At 35.6% G+C, this 17,422-nt stretch overlaps 1 protein-coding gene across 12 annotated transcripts in view; it reads right to left on the bottom strand.

Annotated features, from left to right (window-relative positions):
• The window catches only part of FSIP1 (fibrous sheath interacting protein 1), a 96,351-nt gene that overhangs the window by 15,270 nt on the left and 63,659 nt on the right, over positions 1 to 17,422 (bottom strand). For 4 of the 12 annotated variants that reach the window (XR_010431340.1, XM_064658428.1, XM_064658429.1 and 1 more), the window contains exon 12: positions 8,635 to 9,175. Coding sequence is in view for 9 of the 12 variants with exons in the window: in XM_064658428.1 (XP_064514498.1) it covers positions 8,635 to 9,175 (541 nt within the window). In the remaining 3 variants the exon portion in view is untranslated. The other 8 variants (XR_010431341.1, XM_064658424.1, XM_064658427.1 and 5 more) reach the window with 8 other exon arrangements.

Genomic DNA, 17,422 nt, shown 5'->3' with positions numbered 1-17,422 from the left:
TAAAGATGGAAATAACCATGGCAAATCTGCATCTTATGACAATACTGCAATTTTCACTGATATTGGCACGATTTTTGCAGTGAAGTCCATAGTATGGTAATTGGCAGATTTTCAACATAAATTCATTTTGGAAAGGATTGCTGAGATTACCGAAGTGAGCATCTTAAAGTATCCACAAAGTGAGTTCTAGTTCTTATTTCTCATCTTTTCCAAGACACAAAAAACAAATGCACAAAGTTGTATAAATATTTAAGCAGAGTTATAAAAAGAGGAAGAGAACTCATTAGAGAAAAGTGTTTGGCAAGCAGAAGTCTTGAAGATAAAATCTTCCACAAGAAATCCATAAAATTAGACAAGTATCATTGAGAAACTTAGATTTTCAAATTTAAACAAATCCCAGGAAGCCCAGACATCATTTGTCTTTAATTTTTCAACTGCTTTCAAAATCAAGAACTGCTACCCTAGGCAACACGTACAAGGGCTAAATCGAGTGCTGCTTAAATACTGTGTCAGTCTCCCTTGATGACTCTGCTCACAAAATGCATATGGAGAGACCATTTCAGTGTTATTGGAAAATTAGGGTGAAAGGCCTCTGGCAATACTCTTCCCACCAAAACTATGCACACCAAATACACAAAGCAAACAATAAGAAAACAATGGCACAGATCAGTATTTTCAAAAGTTCTAAATGCAGAATACTTGCCTACAAAGCAAAATTATTCATGCACTTTAGCACTCTAGAAGTTACTAAACACTCGAGAGTGTTCCAGTTTACTGGGGGCTTTTTAAGCTTAACAGATAAGGTTCTGCAGATTCAATTGCAAGCAGCGAACTATTTCACATAGACTTAAATGACAGGGAGCCTTTTATTCTAACTACTGCATCTGGATTCCAGCCAATCCCTCAACGAAACGTATAATTGGATAAATGTAGGTTATGGCATTAGTAGTATTCAAGTACCTCTATTCTATCTAAAAAGGAAACTATTTTTCTGACCTTTAAATGTCCCTACAAATAAAGGAACAATTATTTCTCAATAAATGCATGTGTTGAAAAATAAAGAAAAAGATCAGTTATTTTTCCCCAGATTTCATAAACCCTCCTAATTTATCAGCTTCCTGAGGATATGCCAAACCACCTTGTCTTCTGAGTCTACCCTTCAAACTGCATGAGATTACCAGAGGTGAGGCTCTCTATTCATAAGTGGGGGAGGAAATGTCAGCTCTTGGAGGTGTCAACTGTGGCAGATTTTGCATATAAAAAGCAAGAGAGAGAGAGGTATTATTCAAAGCTGTGCTTAGAAAGCCTTTTTCAGAAGCATAACAAAAAGGTGCATTCTCATTTCATTTGCTGAAATTTTATCTAGCAAATAAGGGGTTTTAATAAAATATAAAAGTTCTTATAATTATTGAAATTACAGAAACTGAGACACAAACAAATGCCTCCCACCTATCACTCCCTGATCTGGAAGTAAAAATGCACCCTTTCCAGCACATGAATTTACTGGCATATTTTTTTGCATTTCTAGACTAGTCCTTGCTACTCTGATGACATGTTTAAGCAGCCCTTTCCTCTGATCTATGCAGCAGATAATTTTTGCACAGCCTGTTTTCACTCTGCGCTCAGCATGCCCACTGACTCTGCAGGAGTTCTGCTCGGGAAGTGAGAGGGAAAGCATGCACTACAGATCCACAGAGTAGATACCAGCAAATGTCTGGCTTGGAAAAAGGCATAAGGCTGAGAATTTTTGTGGGCGTTTTCTTCTTCTTCTTCTTTTTTTTTTTTTTTTTTTTTTTTTTTTAAGATGAAACGGAAAGGTTTTTTACTTCAATTTAAACTTGAATTCTGGGCATGTAAGAATAACTTCATTCATTTTATTGTTGTCTAGATGCAAAAAAATTTTACTTTTTTTTAATCAGGATATTTAGTTTGTTCAGCGCTCTTTGAAATAAAAATCCCTCAAATCACTCTAAATCTGAATAACTGTCAGGCTGGACTGAACTTGTCATACCACTACAGTAAACTGAAATCAATGCTGTAGTTCTTTAAAATATCCTACTCAAATTTATAGTATATTTTGTAAGTTATATCTTCAATTAATACACATAATTTATATATAATATATATACACACATATGGTTCATGAAAATGATTGAATCATCCTTATTTTCCACTTTCAGAGGAAAACAATGTGGGGTTTGTAATTTAAAAGGGCAAACAGTGCAGCATTGAAACATAACCACTTGAGGAAATCAGTATCAACAGCTGAGCACAGGTCACTACAGACGACAGCACTGTATGTATATTACTGAAGGGTCTCAGTGACAAAGACAGAAAGGTTTGGTCATATATTGCTCAGAATTAGATACAAGCACACCAAAATCTTCTCTTCATGGGTATGCTGATTTCACCAATACTAAATTTTTGGAACAAAAGCATCTATCTTGTCCTGTAAAATCATAGTATGAAATAAGGAGAACAAACAGCATAAACCTACATGCACACACAAAATTTCTTATTCCTCAAACATCTCAAAGCCCAAATGTCAGAAGGTTAACTTTAAAAATCAGTCTTCTATGCTCTGCTGTGTTTTGGGATGGAAGGAGCTAGGAAAGACGGTTAAGAAGCTAGTAAATAGAATCTTTTGCCAAATACAACTTATGCTAGATGAAGGTATGTATTTCAGAAAACCTGTTTCCAAATCCTGAGTTAGGCTGCAAAAGAAAATTCATTTAAATATCCTAATCATCAATGCAGCATCACTCCCTGAGGAGAAGCTGCCACATTCCAGTGCAGCTGGAATTCAAGTGGTGAGCCCCGACAGAGGGGTTATTGCAGGTCACAACACAGAGTAACTGGAAAAACAAAGAAAAACCCATGAATCCTCCTGCGCTCAACTTTCCTTTTACCCTAGTATTGGTGATGTTTCAGCAAATGACCTTGTCACATATTTTCTATAATATCTCTGTTATTGTGTACATCTTACCAGTAACCATATTTTACCAAATAATTTTATTTCCTACAGTTTTACTTACAACTGGAAGTTTAAAAAAAAAAAAAAAAGGAGGTTTGGAATTGATATTTCACTTGCAATATCAAGAAAGAAAGAAACTATTCCCAAAGAACCTGTTATTTAATATAATGCAGTAGAAAGAAAGCACAGACAAATAGCAGGTCACTAGTTTTTGACAGTCTCTGAGTTTGGGTACTGACCAAATGCACCTTTGGAATACCAGGCCACAAGTGCTACATCCCTGTGGTTTGCAGTGACTACAACTGGTGTAGGGTGCTCAGCATTTCCCAAGACTAAAAGTTAAGTCACAGAGCTCCTGTTGGAATATACACTTCAAGTCAACAGTCATTCAAACTTACCTCCCTATCCCTGAAATGCCAGATGTGAATAAAAAGTGCATTCATGGCCTCAGGGATGTTGCAAAGCTTAATCAGCAACAGCGACCCTTCCTTGAGGAAAAGCTTTTTCATAACAAGAGAGTTAAGATAACACAATAAACCAAGAAAATCAAAAATTACTTACTATATATAATCTCTAAACAGAACTTGATTTTTTGAAAAAACTACCCAAGCACTTGGAACACTTGTTTTTGAGAAGGTCTCTATAAAACACAAGTTCAATGTGAAAATAACTGGATTGTGGAAAGATTACAGCCAGTGAACAGTAATGCATGAATATCATACGGTCACAGAAAATAGTCTTGAAAAATCCTGTTGGTATTGCTTTGATCATATTTATGCTATTGAAATTATGACACAGGCTTAACATCTTTAAGGAAGATGAGAAATACATCTAGGTGAGATTTACAAAGCTCCATGAAATGTGCTTACAGCAATCCTATGCAGAACATCCAGTATCAACAGGTTTGTTATTGCTGTTGCGGAGTAAGTAAAAATATCAGAAAATAAAAGAAGAAATAGCACTTGCTTGTTACAAATATAATGTCCCATTCTGATTTTAATGAAAAGCAAGTAGGTTAGATTCTAATCTCTGCTATATCCACATGATTACTACTTCCCCAGCAGTGCATCCACTCCTAATGGCAACTCTGTAAATTAGATTAAAATCTGGGCCGATATGTGCATTAATTTAAACATTCAAATTAGATCAAGTAAGCCCTATGTGGTAACAGCCATTGTAGATTTAACATTCTATCTGTACATCTTTTCTTGGTGAATGTTAAATGGCTACTACAGGATCTGAGAAATAATTTGTCCTTTTAGGTCAAATCACATGAGAGTTTGTCAATGGGAAAAATCTATTGAATCTTCTTTGCTAGAATATCTCTCCACCTTAACAAAGAACTTTTTAAAAAGAACCATGTTTTTTTAATAATGTCCTCTTATTCTGACACTGCAGTGCATGAAATGAAAAACTGACCATCAGTTGAGTAAATAAGGAGAAGATCAGGAAAAACAGTAAAGACTAGTCAATCAAAACCTGTAATGAATTGTTACTATTATCTCAAACACAAGCCAGCTGCACTACCCTCTCCTCAGGTAGCCATTACTATAAAGTTTCACAATCCAGTAACTGCTAGGGCAAACTTCTGAACTCCTTCACTTTCTCTCACGCCAAGCCTTCAGCAGGGACTGCAATTTCCTCTCTTTTAGTTACATTTCTTAACTAGAGGATACCACTGTTGGCTCTGTGGTTACACTCTTTGCAGGCAAGATTCAGGCAGACCTGAGCAAACAAGTGCTGATGTTCTAATCCAGCAGAGGACTTGTGCAAGTCAAACCTTCAACCAAACCAGCTGTCCAGCCAACAGACAGCCCCAAGGCAAAAAACTTAGCACACAGCTGGGTCCTTCCCTGAGTCAGGGCTCTTAATCAGACAGGCTGCAAGCTCCAGGAAACTGCAGTGGGGTAACCAGAGGCCAGGTTTTAGCTAAATTTATGAAAAATCTAGACTGTGTGTGTGAAGAAAAATGAAATTATTATATACATTTCACATCTGCTCTAATAAAGCCCCATCAGTAGATACTGAACTTTCCAAGTTTTATTTTACATTTTTCACAAAGACATGCATATCTATCAGACACACAGGTACACAAATGTGTGTGTACATTTATTTCTTAGGTATTTAATTTAAGAGTTTATTTTGAAATCAAACTGCAACAATATATGATAATGACAATAATAATTATCTCTTAAGAATAAGTCAACTCATGGAACATTTTCAATGATGATAATTCATTCCCTTCAGGTTGCTCGAAATCATACTGAATCAGAATAATATCACTGAGGGAGGTTTAACCACACTTTCAGAAAAACAGTTGTGCAAAGAAGCACACACTCTCCCCTCAAATTTCAACGTTCATACCATCTGAAAAAATAAAGAAAAAAATATGCTGAACCACTGTAAGCACAACATTATTTGCAATATGAAAAAGTAAAAACAGTTTGTGATACAACTTCTACTTAAAACTTAATATAGCCCCCCAAAACAGAGCTGGAAATAATTACTAATTGGCTCATACAACTGAGAAATACCAGCCATTTTATATCTGTATATGGGTAAGTCTGGATTCTGTTTCCCTCATTAAACATCATCTATGTTTACATGCATATGAGCCAGATGTAGATTACTGCTTCTTTCAAGAAACAGGAATTACTTATCTCTGAAGGCACATGAGAGTTTCCTTCAGATATATATATACACAAGTATATACATATGCATTATGTTCATAATTATGCTTTTCTTAAAATATCATTTAATGTATTACAGTAAATTGATATCACAGACTACAGTACCATAAGGACTGCAAAACCAAAATTGTGCTAAACCAGCTTCACACAAACACAGGTTTTTTTGCTTACCCAGCACTAAAGAGAATTTAAACCATGTGTAAGTCAGCAAGAAAATCAAACTACTTACAAAAGATTACGCATACGCATTTAAATGTCCTTTAGAATTGACCATAACAAAGCTCAGCTATGTAAATATCTCTCAAAAATAAAAATAAAAATAACACCTGACATTTCTCACACCTTCATCTGCAGATGTATTTGCCTTAAACTGGATTCCACTGGGATCTCCATTCCTCAATACAATTAGCATATCTAATCATGTCTGAACTAACAACTAGATTATCTATAGAATACATTAAGCAACTTTACAGATTTGATAAACATCACACCCTTTTGCTTATGGCCAGGAATAATTGCTTCAGACAGAACTGAATCACCTTCGTGGGAAACAAATTAATTCCATGGAAAGGTATCAGGGTTTTCTGTTTTATGCTATACATTTACTTGTAAACAGTACATTAACAAAAATAATAAGAATGGACTGCTGCCTATTTAAATGCTAATTTTGGATGTTTGTTTAATCATAACATTAATACTAACAGAATACAATACATCTGAATACAATTAATTTAAACTTAAACATGGATATCTGTAAAATATTTAGCAGTTACAAACCTCTGAAGGGGGTTTTATTTTTGCGCTTACTTTTATTGTGCCTAAAAGTTACCTGTTCACACCACTTTAAAAAATTAGACACTAATACAAAAATTCAAAGCCTGATGAAATTACAATATCTGTAATTATCTCCTTGGTTTTGTTTTTATTTTTTTATCAAAAAAATTAAAACAAATCAGAGACTAAAAATTCAGAATACTCCCCCCCTCAAAAAAAAAAAAAAAAAGGTAAGCAAAACAATCATAAACCCAAGATGTTTATTAACCATACAGAACTGAGTTCTACACAGTCGAACATTACTCAATCACCACTGAAAACAGACAATCAAAATATCCCTCGCATTACTCTGGTACACATGATTTTGACTCAAATATAATTAAATTATTACGTGATGAATGTTAATAAATTCACCTTATAGACTTTTACTATGAGATGTCCTATATGAAAATTTACTTAATAGTGAAAATCTTCCTCTCTTGTGCAATATAACTACCTCACAGGGACTATGTATACTGTTACCTGCTCACTTCACAATGTAGTGGTCACAGTGCATGGTGTTTTGCTTGATTTACCACATCCCATCTTAAAACACACTCATGAGAGGTGGTAACTGTGTCTGTGTTACACTTGGTTCTAACTGTACTACATCAGTTTGGACTAAAGGAGAACTAAAGATCTAACTAAAGCTCTAACTAAAGATCTAAAGCTGTGAAGGCAGCAAGGTACTGAGTTTTTCTCACTGTTGGTTGCCAAGGAAGACTGGTGGTGTAGAATGTAACCATGTTACTCCTGCGTGAGACCAACTGCTGCTGGCAGAGGTGGTCCTCTGTGGTGTTCCCTATGACCACCACTGCCACCCTGCTCTCCTCTGAGGCAGATCGCTTCCTTCCTCCCTTGCTCTGTTCTTCTGATGCTTGCATCTACATGAAGAGCACAGCTGGCATGTGAAGGTAGCTGAAAACTAACCAATCAAAAAAAACCAAAATCACCCAACCTTTTCTATAGGTACTATTTTCTTCGTGTTGCAGCAGCTATGACCTAAATCTCATAAAGGGCAAATATGGCAGATGAGTCTGGATATCAAGTTGTTTGGCAGTGTAAAAGCAGAAATAACAAGCCTTCCTGCTTTCTGACAGGTGGAATCTCTTTGAAAAATATTAACATTCTCTTCACTGTAGAAAGGTTAAGTACAGACAACCAAGGAAACAGATGTGATCATAATTAAGAAATTATGAAATAGCAAAGCGATATTAGGACATTATTCTAAATTATCAAGGTATGTGAAAAAAAGTTTCTCTAAATTCAGAATAGATTACTAGTATAACAAAGATCAATCTTGACAAACAAAGCAAAATGTATTGATTTCTAATAAAATTAAACTGTAGCACTCTAATCACAAACTCCATACTGTCACAACTTTTATGAAAGAAGTGAAAGATTTTACCTGCCTAAAATCTGGCTTATTTGAACAGTTGGCTTTCCAGGAAGAGAAGTAGTCTTAGGCTAAAAATCTAAATGTAGATTTAAGTTACAGTATCACTATATAATTGCATATAAGTAAAGGACATAAAAACCACAGACATTTCCACAAGCCTTTTGTAACACCAAGTAGAGGTTTTCATTTTTTGCTGGTTAAAGTCTATTCTTTCTTTCTTTCTTTTACCAAACTAAAAGTAATTTATAGAAATTGTGCAGTATTTATGAATTTTGACATCTTCTATGTGTAAATTTGAACTCCCTGAAAGCAGTTTACTATTTTTAATAAAGCTAGGTCATATTTGTTTCTATACTACTGAGTTTACCTTATTAAAAACTTGCACAAAACACTTGGATTTTTCAGTGAATTATTGTACCAACTACTGGGAGAATATTTACTCTCCACAGAACAGGGAACATGACTTTCTACTACCAAAAAGGTAATCCATATGCGTTGTCAACACTGTTTTCCAGTTGACAGAATTAATCAACATCAGTGATGTATTTCATAAAACTCCTAGTCAATTATGTCAGAGCAAGAATTTTAATAAACATTCTGTTACTTTGTGTGTATTATTTTTGGCACAGTTTTATAAAAGAACATCCTTGGCCCACCACAATAATCAGTGTGTATTGGTGCATATCTTTGGTGAGAACCTGCTTAGGTTTTTTCTTTATAATCAAAAGCCTATTCTAAAGGGTTGTTAAGAGTCTCACCTCCTTTGGTTTGCAGTGGTATGCTGAGAATGTCAGCCTCTGTGCATGGCTCATTGTTCATGCTGATGCAATATAATGGTTCACCCAAGAAAGAAGGTTTCTTCAATCTTTTTCTGTTGAGTGCTCTTGACATAAAGTAACCTTCAGTAATACTCTCATCTCCCATCTTCTGTAAACCTTCTAGGTCATCAGGTTCCTCTGTTTGGGCCAGTGAATCCTTTGATAAGTGACTAACAGCCAATGCTTTGCTGATATAGTAGCCAGGGATTTCGCTCTCTGCACATAAGCTTTTGTCTTCGAGTCCAGCCTTTTCCTGAGCCATTAACATCCCTACAATATGGTCTTCAACTAACATTTTGGAAAGAGTAGATGTGGAGTGAAGAGTGGAGTCTTGACTTGTGTAAGAAGGGGGACTTAATCCAAAAGAAAGAGATTCCTGAGACTTTGGCATGGTAACGTTACTTATTGTTCTCTCAGGCTGCATACATTCTTCCAGAAAGGTCTTAAGCTGCTCTTCAGAGAGGCTCATTTGTTCTTCAGTCTGAAAAAAAAAAGAGAGAATTTCTTCTGTCAAAATATAATTAATTAAAAGCAGCACCATAAAACAGTTCGAGAGATACAAAAGCACTGGCAGAACCCTTATATCGGTATAAATGTTTTTCAATTCAAACTTAATTTAAATATACATTTACATAATCACATCATTTATGTAATATCCTCACTAGGTTCTAGATAGATTCTGTGCTGAAAGTTAGGACAGAAGTCTGATGTCTGCAAGGCACTGAGGCCTTTGACTTTGCATAGTCTTGCGCTAGATCTGACCACTTTTTAATTACCAGAGCATGTACTTTTTCATATATCTTGGTTTGTTATGTATCATAGACACACACACTTTAGGATTTTAGTTACTGAAAGAAAGATAGCGCATTGCTAAAAGGCTGTCGGGACAATGCAACTGGGGTCAGAAACAGTTTTGGACAGCACCAGCCCACAAACAGTGTCACATACTGACTGAAGTATTCACAGCTTCTCACCGGGGAAATGCCACACAGCCTCTCTCAACCATGTCAAGCATGACCCGTGGCATGAGACAGAAAAAATTCTTCTTCTGTCTTCTGTAGGACAGTTTTAGTGCTTCCTTCAAGCTGTTACTGCTTGCACAGCTCACAGATGTATCTTTTCAGTCATTTTCTTATTCAGAGAGTGTTACACTCCTATCATTTTGTATCATACAGGTCTCCTTTCCTGGACATTTCTTAAAATTTGCTACTAAAGATAACAACTGATATTAGCTGGTTATGGTGATGAACAGCAAAGGATATTTTGCTCAAAGAGGTTTGCAATGGGAATTTACTTCCAGCTTTTACAATCCTTAATGCTCCTGAACACAGAGAAGCACAATACTCCCTGACACTTTAAATATTATAATGGTAAGTACAAGACCTATTTTAGATATGCATAATACACTTGCCCATGAAATAGGATATATAGGAGATATAATAATATATATTAAAATGTTAGAAACAATATGCAAAATTTAATGGGAAAACATGCTTTCTACAATAAAAGTCTCAGTTCTACCCAACCCCCAAGAGACAAAGGATCAGCTGACAGTCTAATGAACTCTTAGGCTACTGTGATTTATGTCAAACAACAATTTTATTCATTATGTAATGACTATTACAGAGAATTTACTTTCCATTGTGTTAGAGGATGAAGCTACTGTCATTTCAGAGGAGAGATCAATATCAGATGTAGAGTTGATTTTTTTTTCCCCCTGAAGGTCTCTGATCCAACTACAGGAGTGATATGATCCTGTTTGATGTATACGACATAAGGAGATCACAGCCAAAGTAGCACAAGGTGTATGGATTGCACCTGAAACTGAATATTCATGTTCATGAATAAAGACAGTTTTCAGTCAGCAAAGGAATAGAATTTCTTTGAAAAAGTTGTGCCTATTAAAAATTACTCGGTGGCACTACAAAGTGAACAAGAATGACATTTCAGGTTACCATCAGTCACCATTCTGTACTTACACATTCAAAGATTAAGAATAGTTAATAGTCACTGCTACAGATTGAATACTGTAGAGTTCAGGCACTAATTGATGTGCTTAAGCTCAACTTTATAGATCTATTCAACCCACTAGTCTTCCTGTACAGATCAATTTCCTTCCCAAAGATACTCCCAGTTCCCTTCTTACACTACATACAACAGAAGGCAACTGCATTAAAGAAATCAAGACAATACGGGCTCTTAAACATAAAAAAAAAAGGAAAAAAGAAAAAAGAGCATCAACAGACTATCTCTGTGGGTAGAGACCATTAGTTAGATAAACACAAAATCAGGTAATTATACTGGGATTCAGATAGTCTTGTATTTTTGATAATATAACTGAAATCAAATCACTACCTTAAATGCTTATTTAGATAACACAGAAAACATTATGACTTCTTCAAACTTTTCTCAGGCTTTCAAATTTTAATCCTAGTGCAGAAAGTATTCACTGATAAAACATAAATCAGACAGGGAAAAACAATTATCAGCAAAATACTGTGAGGAATCAAAAATTAAACATGAAATTTTCCAAATTTCCACTCTCAGTTCAATCTACTAGCTCATGCTGAATTCCTTACATTTCATGACAGAGTATTTTAACTTGCATGCCAGTGTTTGTTTACAAGTAGCCATTATTAGAATGGACTCGCTATAAGAAACAAGATGCATTCACTAAGGCAGAGCGCCACATAACAGACCACAACTGAAGCACAGCTGCATCTACAGTATATCCACTGAGCAGATTATTAGGCTACATAAACATAACTACATTTGTAACACAGAAGATTCTCACATCTGGAAGCCCACATGGATTCCCACATGTTTTTGAGTGTGTGGTTCTATACTAACATATTTCAAAGCTCTTGGCCAAGACCATTTGGAGTTAACTTTATGTTAATGACAGGGCAATTCACTCACTGCAGAAAGGAATTCTGCATCTAGAGTAAATGAATGACCAAGTACAAAATTAAGATTGTGAGGAAGATCATTTTGTCCTGCCTTTCTCCTGTCCTTTTATTCTCCCCATCCCCACCCCATTTATCTGCAGTTCACTTTTCCTCATCCAAATTTATTTTTTCTTTTTTATCCTTTGAGGAAAATCATATGGCTTGTATTCATAGATTACCTTGATTATTACCAGAGGGTTAAGTGGGAAGATTTGGAGCCTAAGGCATATGGGGATGGAAACGAGTATAACAGCTATAGAGTAAAAAAGTTTGGGAACTTGTGGGCTTGTTTTCCTCCAGAGTGGCAGGCCGGTGGGCAAATCACACATTACAGGGGTTTTTTTCTCTTTCTTTCTCTCTTTCTTTCTTTCTTTCTCTCTTTCTCTCTCTCTCTCTCTTCTTTCTCTCTCTTCCTCTCTCTGGATTTTTTTGTAAGGCATGCATGCTAAGATGCAAAGATAAGGAAAGAAAGTATTTAATAAACCTCTCCAAAAATTACATTTTAAAATACTAAAGGTGCACTGTTCATTATTTTCTTGTGCCAAAGTGAAGAGATGACTACAGGCTTAAGGAAAAATATACAGTGGAGGAGAAGACAGCTCTTAAATAACTATCAGTCATCCACTCAGCAGCAAGGAATTTACATTGAAATGAAAGCAGAAAGGCTGCTGTTGAAATTAGAAAACTGAGTTTAAAGAAACACGTAACACCATAAGGAGAGACACCTTACAGCAAAAAAGGCTGTGCATTTGCAGTCAAATGAGCATTTTAACTTATGGAGTTGCATAATATAGCAGTTGTATTAGAAGTTTGCAAAATATACATTTGCATACACCAGAAGCAATCCTATCACAATTAACTGTAATAGTTCAGAGTCACAAGACTTGGATTCAGTAACACAATCTTAGGGAGACACTAGATTCTACATCTCCCAAGATTTCACTGCCCTCATTGTAAATAGTTTACAACTCCTATACAAAAAAAGTAGTTCAAGATATTTCTTTACAAATACAAGGACATAAAATTAATGTCATTCAAAATGCAGAAACAGCCCACCAGACAAGGAAAATGAGGCATCAGGTCTGGTTCCCATTAAAAACTGGAAAACCTTTTAATTGTTCTGGCTAATTTTTAATAGGACAGAGTCCCATTCATTTCCTAGGCTTTTTTACCGTTAATGATCTAAAAAACTAATTCCTAGATAGGAGTCTAGGAGCCTGCTAATGACCTTCAGTGTTTATGTGTGGCTAGCTTTTCACACACTTGTGGCCCTTCTCCTACTGAAGATTTCTTGTTCCTTGCTAAATTCCTCAGTGACAGGAGTCTATAGAGAAAACCTTACTGCATGTGGTAGGAATGCAAACTTGTAGTTCACTGTGGACAGCCCTGCTGTGACAACAAGTTTTCAAGTTCAAATCTTTAGGCTTTTTTCCTACATGTACACAGTAACAAAAACAGACTAACACTGAAAGCCCTTATCAGATTTTACCATGTGGAGAAAGCTAGTATGTCAGGATTCTTTCTAATTACAGTAAATAATCATAAAATGACACACTGTAAATGAGTAAGTCAGGACTATTTAAGGACTCATGTAGCTGGCATGTTTATAAACATGCAAGTTTTGTTGCTTAGTCTGAAAGTATTACAATAATAGTTCTCATGACACTTTATTTGCTTGAAATAATTTACTTTGATGCTTTATTTTGCTTACATATTTACTGATGTGTGGGACTGCAACAGTCAATTCTAAAGTAACTGCTTTGTTCCTGATAAAACTACTCCATTTTAAGAGTATACTGATCTATTGAGACAAAGTTCAGATTTTTGACAGATCAGCACATGAGAGTTTTGAAAGTTTCAGTTACTTAATAACTTATTAACAGTTTCTCAGTCAGCTCTATTCTGCTTTGAAAAGGCAGTTCTTGCCTTCTATCTCCATGATACTCGACTCATCATGCACCATCAACCCCAAGGTCTCCCCTTTCTGCATCTCAAGAAAGCATCATGCACTTGTCTATGAACCATACTGGTCAGTGCAACTGTGGAATATTATTAATATATTACATACAAACTAGACACATCATGTCATTGTGACAGGGCTTCTTACAATTTCCAGAAATGTTAAAAGCCCAAAGTTCTTTTGCATCACAGAAGTCAGTTTGGTGTCCATAACTTGTAAACTAATTTAAATTAATGGAATATCAGACCATTGTGGATTGATCCCATTAGGCAGCTAAGCACCACACAGCTGCTTGCTTACTACCCACCCCCTCACCCCAGTGGGACAGGGGAAGAAGAAAGGAATGATAAAACTAATAGAACTTGTGGATCGCGGCAAAAATTGTTTAATAAGCGAAGGAAAAGAGAAAGAGAGAAAGAAAACAAAACAAGCATGCAAAGGCAATAACTCACCATCTCCCACAGGTAGACCAATGCCCAGCCAGTTCCTGAGCAAAAGACGGCTAACTTTGTAGAACCCTCTCTTTTCCCTTTTTATTGCTGTGCATGATGCTATAGGGCATGGAATACCTCTTTGGTTAGTTTAGGTCATCTGCCTCACAGCCCAGCCTATTGCACATTCCCAATCTCTTCACCGGTGCTGTGCAAACATTGTTTGGCAACAGCTAAAACACAGGTATGTTATCAGCACTGTTTGAGTCACAAATCCAAAACACAGCACCCTGTCAGTTGCTATGAAAAACATTAACATCCCAGGTAAACCCAGTACAGAGACCCACACATCCACTTTCACACAGAAATTAAGTGTCCAGCAAGTCATTTTACTGCTTTCAGTGCTTGCTTGTTTGTCTTACTACATTATGAGAAAAACCTTAATGAATGTAAAAGAAGAAAGTTAATCTTTCCTCTGCAAGACTATTTCAGAAGGGTTAGTTCAGAATGTAATGAGAGAAAATGTTAAATAGAGTAGATCAAAAACATGCTCACAACTCAGTGAGTTGCTGGAGAGGACAGTAATGTGTATTGATTTGATGGTGTTAAAAATTAAGACTGGAAGCTGAATAATGGATTCAGAAATTAAGAGCTCCTCATGCTAAAATCAGGATTTACTATCTGGTGGTTCTGTGCTTATCTAGATTTACTGGGTTTGGGGACTTTTGTACTGTTTCAGGAAAGACAAAAATCTTCAAGAATGAACAGGATTCCTGAGCCACAGAAGAAAACCTCCTGTTTTGCTTTTTTCCTTTTACTGCTGTCTTTCCTTCTGTTAGTGAAATTTTCCCTTCTCTTATTTTTATCCACTGTTTCTGCTTGTGTAAGGACAGAATGAAAAGGTCTAGTAGTCAATTTTCTGGAGCTGCTGCTGCTGCGAGTCAGAAAGCAGAAAGGGCAGAAGAATCTTGGCAAGAAAACAGAAGCACTAAACAAAAAGAGGATGAGATTAGTGAGCATCTGGTAACACCACTGTCTGAAAAGAAAATTTGACTTCTAACATTATGAGCCATCAGAACCACAACATCAAAGTCATTATCAGCCTCATGGAATAATATAAAATCTCCATGAAAAAACTAATTTAAGAAGAGTATAAAATTTCAGAAGAGAAATTGAACTTCATTAATAAATGGAAAATAAAAAACCCTTCCTCTGACAAAGAGAAATCTTAACAGAAATCAAAAGGAGACATGAGTTTATACAATTTTACTCTTATTTAGAGTAGCAAAGTAGATGAAAATTGTGAAAAAGAGACATGATAATTGCAGCAGTTAATTTTTTTGAAGATAGCCTACAGATTATGCAGGTAAAAATAATTAAATTATTTTTGTCTGTAAAAACTTGTCATAATCATGCATATTTTATTCATTACAAAGAGGCATAATACTTGCTTTAATTTTAGTTTTCTCAAAAATATCAAGTCAATTGTTTCTGGTTTGAACGTGCAAATAAAGGGAAACTGTTTCATCAGCTATGCCACACTGTAAACTTTAGAAAGAGAAAGCAACGGGTTGCCAGAGGTAACAGAAGTAGTAAAAAAAAAAAAAAATCAAAAAGGAAACTAAAAGATTTTTCATTTGACACTATAGACACTAAGCAACATTGCTTGCAGCTGCAAAGTTTACATGGTACTCTACTAGGATATAATTAAGAGGTTTTGGTGGCTGTGTGAATTTATTCTTGGAAGCCTATGGAAATAAATCAATAATTTTTAAAGATTCAAAGAGCTTTATTTCTGAATTGCTACAAGTTGTACTTTTCACCCTTCATTTTCTGAAGCTTACTTTCAATTTTAACTTCATTTCATGGTAGCTTTTGATCTACAAGTTGTGTAATGTTTTCTAGGTGCCTACGTATTAGGAGAGAAGTTTTCACTATGGACACTAAAATCTAAATTTGTACATTCTCACCAAAATTCCAAGAAGGTAATTTTAGGAAACAGAATTCAAAAATGTCATACAGGTTTAAAGGTTTTAACATTCCTATCAGGCATGTATTTATTAATAAAAAAATAATATTTTTCAAGTAATTGAAAACTTTGAATTTAAATATCCCTCTACTCCAAAGTTGTCAACAGTTGTTTTGAAATAATTCAGCTCTTCTAACTTCAGATTGGTTCAAAATGAATCTAATTAATCTAATCTACTGCATTTGTAGATAGAAAAAAACTTAGCATTTTACTATATATGAGTCGCTGTAAATTTTCTCTCATTTATAAAATCTTTCTCAACAGATAGCTCCCTGTTTTTAGAGCACTTGATTTCATACAGTTTCAAGTCTTTGTAGGTTAGAAAGCAAGCTGGTTTTAACTGAACACACTGACAGCATGAGAAAATGTAAGACAAATTCGTGAATTGGTATTTACAATCCATCATTCAGAATAAGACTCATTTTCTAGCCTCTACTGAAGAAACAGAACTTCTGCAATCTAAGGTATTTAGCATTCAAACCCAGTTTCCTAAACATCCCATTTTGTGTTTTTAACTGTTTGTTATTAAGCATTTAGCAGATTTCATTCCATAGAAATATCTTCCTTGAATATTAAGTTGTGGCTTTAATTTTCAGCAAAGCCACTAGAGTAGACAAAAATGCCTTGATGTGGTTGCAGCTGTTTTCTGTTACAAAACCCCATTTCTTTTTTTTTTTTTTTTGGTCACATTGGCTTGCTGGCTTTCCTTCCTTCCTCCTCCGAGAAATAGATACAGTGTAGCATATTGGATCACAGTATCACATAGCAAATTTAAAACTCTGCAAGAAAGTATCTTGAGATTTTAAGAATGCTTACAGGTCTATAATCTACTTGGGGAACAGAAAACAAACAGCAATAAAACTAAAGACCACTTCTTAATGTATGAAACTTCACTGCAAGTGTAAAAACACCTATAAAACTAACAATTCATCTAACAAGAACGAAATCTTCTCTTAGACCTTGGAAAGAGTACAAAATAAGAAGGAAAACTTCTTATACGGACCTGTTGGAGTGAGTCCAGAGGAGGGCCACAAGGATGATTAAAGGGATGGAGCATCTCTCCTGTGAGGAAAGCCTGAGAGAGTTGGGATTGCTCAGGCTCAAGAAGAGAAGGCTCAGGGAGACCTTATAGCACCTTCGAGTACCTCAAGAGGGCTACAAGAGACCTGGAGAGAGACTGTTTACAAGGGTATGTAACTCTTGTAAACGGGTTGGACCAGGGACAACTGCTTCAAAATGAAAGATGGCAGGTTTAGATTGGATATTAGGAAGAAATACCTAATGTGTGAGGGTGGTGAGGCACTGGAACAGGTTGACCAGACAAGCTGTGGATGCTCCATCCCTGGAAGTGTTCAAAACC

The sequence above is a fragment of the Pseudopipra pipra genome, chromosome 6 (genome assembly GCF_036250125.1).
Source record: "Pseudopipra pipra isolate bDixPip1 chromosome 6, bDixPip1.hap1, whole genome shotgun sequence".
NCBI lineage: Eukaryota > Metazoa > Chordata > Aves > Passeriformes > Pipridae > Pseudopipra > Pseudopipra pipra.
Note: the sequence above shows the minus strand (reverse complement) of the source record. Positions and strands in the feature narration are given on the sequence as shown.